Genomic DNA, 6,831 nt, shown 5'->3' on the forward strand with positions numbered 1-6,831 from the left:
GTAATATACATATAATCAATTTTTCTATCTATTTTCTTATTCCGTTTCTTCTGAGAAACATATGTAGCCCACCTTATTGCGATCAGTCATTTAACCGATTCAAAATTTATGTTTTTTTATCTGTTCCGAAGTGTTTATACTCGGAGCGTGTTTATAATCGTATATTATGTAAAATGTTAATCAATGGTGATACGTGACAAGAGTGTGTGAAAGCATTTCTTTATATTTGAAAGTCTACTTTCAATATCTGCATTTACAAACAATATTTGTAAGCAACATTTTGTAAAATTTTTTCGTAACTAAATTATCAAAAAGAATGTTTAAGATTTAATTGAGCTTTTTTATTCATCTCAAAACAATGAAATTTGCTAAATTTCGAAGACATAAAAAATGAATAAGTATATAATGCAATGCAACTAATTTTATTTACCTTTGTTTGAAATTCCTGCACTTGATTCAAGTCTCTCGGATATCCATCCATGACGATACCGTCCGAATCTCGATTCAAAAGAATCTGCTGTTCTACAAGCTGCATTACGATGTCGTGAGGGACCATTTCACCCGAAACAATTGCATCATTTACAATCATATTAGAGGAGGCCATCGTTCTAAATAATTCTCCAATACTTATATGCAGCCAGCCTGACATATTACGAACAACTTGGGTGCAAAGAGCTGCCTTATTACTTCCTGGTCCACCTAATATATACGATATACAATTATATTATACATTATTTCTTAATAATAAATTAATTAATTAATTAAGAGCTGCGGATTAAAGATTCAGTGACTAATAAAAGCACATAGCGAAGAAAAGACGTCAATATTGAATATGGTTATTACGCGCGCGACGAAGAATTGGAAAGAATGCGCGCTTAGCAATTGCCAATTTTACGTAATGCTGTACTGTGTCTTTTGTCGCTGATCGCGCGGATTCATGAATGTTTATAGTATGCACATCGTATGCACGCATGCATGTATATATTGAAATAAAATGTACCTATGACCCAAATAAATGATGGCAATCCTTTTCTCGGTTTATCAGCAATTTTTGGTGCATCTATTGATATAGAAGCTGGTAACCTATTATTAGTTCCTATAACTTGTTTCACTAATGCTGAATCCGTGGACGATTCTTTTCTCCTTTCCACTTCAACCTAAAGTATGATATAATTGCAATCCAACGATATTTTATAAAAAATAATTTATTAAATTTGAATTTATTACTTACTTCGGCTTCTAAAGATTGAGGTACATCTTGATCGTGAATTTCACCATTTGATATTCCAAGAATTCTGAGAACTGCATCTCGAAAACTAACATAGACCTCACTTGGGTTGCGTTCCCCATTTATCTATACAAATTTTCATTTACATTTATAATTTAAAATAATAAAATAATACATATAATTTCCACATAGCAAAAATAAGTATTAGTAATAAGTATTAGTTTACTATTATATTATTATAATTTCTGAAGCTTTTTATTTTCTTATTAACTTGTTAAGCTTAATCTGATGTTTTATCCAATGACTTCATCTATGATGATGTAAACAGGTAAAACCCATTGAATAAAATATCAGGCAAAGTTCAATCACAAGTTAACTAGATAATCAAAATTGTGCCTAAGTTATCTAGCTATATTATTTTTCAACTTCCTGGTATATAAAAGATATCATTTTGTACAATAATTTTCTCGCGTTACTAATATGCACTTGCCACCTTCCTTTTATCTCTTTATAAAATAGTAATGTTTGAAAACAATTGTATAATTCAAGCCTGGCAAAGCGTGGCTCGCGAGCTATCTCTATCTGACTTCCCCCCTTTCACGGCCAAATAAAAAAACTAATAACTCAAAATGAGAAATAATAACAAAATTTATACTTGATGGAGCACATTAATAGCGAATTTGTTTACCTCAAGTAACATGCCACTTTGATCAAAATATTCTGCAACTGGCATTACGTTTCTATAAAAATTATGCAACTCCATTCGAGCTAATCCAATGATAACATGGCCGAGTTGCGCACCGAAATCAATTTGTCTCTCCAACACTTCTTGCCTCCACGATACAAGAATGACACCATTAACGATTTTTATCTACAAACAAGATTAAATGTATTTTTTAATATTGTTTTATTGTCTTATCGCTTATTCGAATACTAGATATAATTAACAAGGGATCTATTGCTACACATAATGCTGCTCATTTTTACTTTGTATTTGCATCAATTTGCATTTATAAAACGTAATTTTAGACAAAATTTTTTTTAGACTTTTAATTTTAATTTCAATTGTTACACGATACTGTTCGTGTATTTTCCTACGGTAAAGCCACTTCATTTTATACATCTACAAAACTGGAAAGGATACGGGCAGTAGGAGTCAAGCGCAGAAAACATCGTGCAAATAATATATCTATCAAGTGTGAAACTTTTTTATTCACTAAAACGCGCTCTAACTCCAGTTCTTTGATTTATAAGGAATCTTGGTTAGTTTGATTTGTTATACAAATTAACTACAGAATTTGTGTATTAAGCAAATGTTGCCGTCAGATGTACGTTCCAAAAATAAATATTTTTAATTTCTTTTGTTTTTAGTATAAAGTCGTTTGCATTGACTATTTTTATGTGTACTTCAATTGTGTATAAAAATTTTGCAATTTTGTAAAGCCAATTCAAAGATATTCTAAAATGATAAAATGTCAGTAATTTGCTTTACTTTAGGATTCCCTTAAGAATTAAGTATAAGATACTCACTTTTTCAGCATATTCTACCACATCACGCATATTTCGTGGATATCCGCTTACAAGAAAAACTTTGGCTCCTGGAGACATTTTCATTTCAAGCATGAGTACTTCTGTGACAGTTTTGCTACTAAGTTGTCCAAAATCTTGCATATCTGTATAAAAATAGTTGAAATATACGACATGTTGCACAAATATAAAATTTCTTATTTACTAATGTTATTATATTTAACACTAGAATAATCAATCAAGATGATTTTTACATCTCCGCGGGGCGAGAAAATAAAGCGCAGCCACAGTAATTTTCTTCACTAATTGAGAATCCATTTCTACTTTCCTAATTTCTTAAATTTTTTTTAAAATATTGAATAAATATATACATAACAATCTCAAATATTAGTCACTTCTGTCACGGTGCGCCAATAAGTTCTTTTATCTTCGATATTTTGTTGCAATTTCAAGAGTATTGAATTTTATTCAATTTCCACCTGGGTGCTCCCTGGATGTCAAGTCATCCTTGTTGTTTAACAAATGTTAAACAAGGATGACATGACATCCAAAGAACACCAAGTATGCCTCCACTTATATGCACTAATCATAGTGAGTTATGAATCCTCCTAGCTATTCTACTGTTAATAATAGTTACTTTTAATTGTGGTGTAAGAATCATTCTAGATCTAAATTTATGCAACAAAAGACTATTCACGGGTTAAATAGAAAAAGGAAACATATAATTTATATACAATATGTTCTTAGAAATTTTATATATATATATATATATATATATATCATTTAAATTGCACTTGTTAGTTATTGTCCGCCCAATTTTTGTTGTATTTTGCATTTTAACAATGAACCATTAGTTGCATAAAGCGTTAAACATTTTGCCTTAATCTTAAAATATATTTTGATGTATTTGATAAAATGTATTACGTTTTACCTATATACGATTGGTGGCTTGTTGTTAAGATGCAAATGACAAGAGGAAATTAGTGAACATCAATACATATTGTGTCAAGAGTAACTGACCACTAGTTTACAATTCCTGGTTATATTATTAAGCGTATTTTTTAAATAATTTATTGACATCGAAAGATCAGATTTATATCATAACCCAGTTACCATTGTTGTAATCGATTGAAATATGTATATGTAAATAAAATAGTAATCTATAAAATAGATGCACGAAATGATATGAATTATGTGGAAAATATGGAAAAAGAGTTTGAGGAAAGTAGTAAAAAAGTGATTACCACAAAAAATCGGTTCACCAAGAAAATAATTTTCGTGTTTGAAATTATCACTTAATATGTAATAAATAATATAGACATATATTAATAATACCAAAGGGAATCAAAGCTGTAATGCCGCCAAAGATGGCTCAATGAAATATTAAAAAGACATGTATATATTTTTATTTCATAAAAATAAATAAATATTTGATAATTTACTTTTATTTTTACTAATTTTATTAGTAAAAATAATAATTATTTAGATTAATTACTAAAACTGTTTTTATATTAATTGAAAATGTCCAAACAAAAGAGAAACCCTCATAAATGTAAAAATAAAAATAATTACTATTTTTTACTGCTCAATATAAATTAATCAAAAAATTCAAGATACATCTAATAATATGACCCAGAACTGCATATCATGTGTACGTATATATCATGTTAAAATGTTTTATAAATAAGAAGTAAATATGAACCATTTCCTAATGCATATTGTTGAAGAAGATCCATCATATTAATATGCGTTATTCCTTTTTTCTCCTGTATCAAATTGTCGCAATATGTCACCTTACCGCTACCTGGGCCTCCTATAATCATAGAATAAAACAAGTAATAGATAAGGCTAATGGGAATCAGCACAATGTGTAAATTATTTGTTTTTTAGTGGCTCAAAAATGACACACATTAAAATACAAAAGAAAACGTTTTAACTAAAATTTTTATTATCCACAAGAGAGTATATATAAATTCAATATGGTCATATAGAATATGTATAAAATATATTGAAAATTATTCCTAAAATATGATTTTCAAATATTTTCAAATATTTCTAAATTCGTAACAATTGGTAATATACTAACCAAGTACGAATATAACAGGAATTTTTGGTATTTCGAATTTAATTGGACCAACATTTTGTTTCGGGAATTGTCCATCTGGTGGAGTCGCCAAAAGACCAGCCTCTCCTCGCCATCTTCCTGTAGCTCGAGCATCGTTTTCCTCGAACATCTGCGATCCATTTTGTTGATCTAAAATACATTTGCTTTGTAATGTATCATGTATATACGGTAGAGTGAAATATTTGCGCTATTTAAGAAATTCAGTTTAAACAAAAAATATAAAGTTATTGTTAAATTGTATCGTTCAATTACTGGATTTTAAATTCAATTTTAAAAATATCTGATAATTACGATCAGTTACGACAAATGTTGCAATGTGTAAGTACTTAGTCAAAGTGTTAATTTTAATAAATGTATACACTTACTAGTCGATGTATATATAATTTACGTGTAGTAAATTGACTACAGTAGACTACAGTAAATGTATACATTTACTGAGTTAATACTTTGACTGTAATAAAAAAAAAATTTACATTTCTCTCTCTTCCTCGATTAAAAAACTTGCTAAGAAATTTAATTGTATTATTCAATAGAAAGTGGTCTTTTTTTGAATATAAAAGCGAATGTAATCATTTTCCGTAATTAGTTTTTTAGACGCTAACGATACTATTTATCAAATTGTTCTACTAAGTCGCAATTTTGAAAAAATATCGCAATTAAAAAATTTAATTTAACGATTAAGTTGTAAAAATAAAGTCTTTTAATATATTTTGGCATATTATAACTATGTGATGTGAAGCTTCATTGTAATAAAAATTAAATATGTTGTTAGAACGTTCAAGCTTTATAAAAAAAATTACATCAATTACATTAGTTAAAATTTTTTTAATTACTATGAACAAGACGCTTTTTATAGATTTTTGGATGCCACACAAAAACGGCAAAAACAACATCAGTTAAATCACTAATAGTACGTTAAGTTTCTGAAATAATTGATGTGTAATGTGTAAAAAATGGCTTTTTAAATTATAAAAAAGATTATCTTGAAATTCTGATCAGAAGTTACGATTGTATTGTTTATTTCCTACTAGCACATTACGTGCGCGCACTGTGAATAATATAAATCTATACATTTCTAATCTTACTTTTTACATGTATATACTATATACGTATAATTTCTTCAATGTTCACTTTTTTTGCGATATTATCTTAACTTAAATTAAGAGATTATCAGTAAACATATGCAGTAAACATGTTCAATTTAAACCTAATATATAATATTTTTTTATTATGAATAAAACAATCATTAGTTTCTTAAGTTCTTAAATGTCGCATATTGATTATAAAAATCGTATATTTAACTACATAAACTAGAATATTACAAAAGAAAAAAAAAATTAAGACATCTTAAATTTTTCAACTAAATACTCATTAAATGAAACAAAATTGTCTAATTTGAACTATTATAATAATTATTATTCGTGGATATACTAACCAGTATCCAAGCAGATGCCCATAGTAAATTGTTCGAAGGCTGACACGATCCTTCTACAGCCATTTACGGCATTCACATGCCTCTGATAGATAAACTCATCCTTGCTTCAGCACATACAATGTTCTGAAGAATTACAATGCGTAGCTTCACAAAATTTTCACATCATGCAAGGATGTTTCTTGTTTCACGTATTCTCAATTTTTGTAATCAATTTTTTGTAGCGGATAATCGGAAGTTAAGATGAATATACATATACTTGTTTGATTTTCTAAATTCAGTCCTATTTATCCATGGGACTTTATTTTCTTCCCTATGAAGCGACGTCTTAACGACGGAGGCGTACGTACGTGCCACGTGTTGACTTGTGTCACATCTATTCGACGTAATTTTTTTAATAGATGCTTGAGAATGAAAGCAAGTAAAATCAGTGTCCACATCGACGTTATCTGAGCTGTTGAGAAATTTACCCGACAAGTCCAAATAATTGCACAATTAATGTAATTTCGGATGTCACAT

The 6,831-nt window shown here is 28.6% G+C and overlaps 1 protein-coding gene across 1 annotated transcript in view; it reads right to left on the reverse strand.

Moving 5' to 3' along the window:
- Positions 1–6,403, reverse strand: part of LOC108753454 (adenylate kinase isoenzyme 5) — an 8,831-nt gene extending 2,428 nt beyond the window's left edge. Inside the window, exons 1-8 of the mRNA XM_018495018.1 lie at positions 6,316–6,403; positions 4,842–5,009; positions 4,458–4,568; positions 2,759–2,901; positions 1,917–2,099; positions 1,232–1,354; positions 1,001–1,157; positions 431–699 (exon numbers count right to left, since the gene is read on the reverse strand). Coding sequence (XP_018350520.1) covers positions 431–699; positions 1,001–1,157; positions 1,232–1,354; positions 1,917–2,099; positions 2,759–2,901; positions 4,458–4,568; positions 4,842–5,009; positions 6,316–6,337 — 1,176 coding nt within the window. The 5' untranslated portion in view covers positions 6,338–6,403. The remainder of the gene's footprint in view (positions 1–430; positions 700–1,000; positions 1,158–1,231; positions 1,355–1,916; positions 2,100–2,758; positions 2,902–4,457; positions 4,569–4,841; positions 5,010–6,315) is intronic.
- Between the last annotated feature and the right edge of the window lie 428 nt (positions 6,404–6,831).

This window comes from Trachymyrmex septentrionalis, unplaced genomic scaffold (assembly GCF_001594115.1).
Source record: "Trachymyrmex septentrionalis isolate Tsep2-gDNA-1 unplaced genomic scaffold, Tsep1.0 scaffold7, whole genome shotgun sequence".
Taxonomy (NCBI): Eukaryota; Metazoa; Arthropoda; class Insecta; order Hymenoptera; family Formicidae; genus Trachymyrmex; species Trachymyrmex septentrionalis.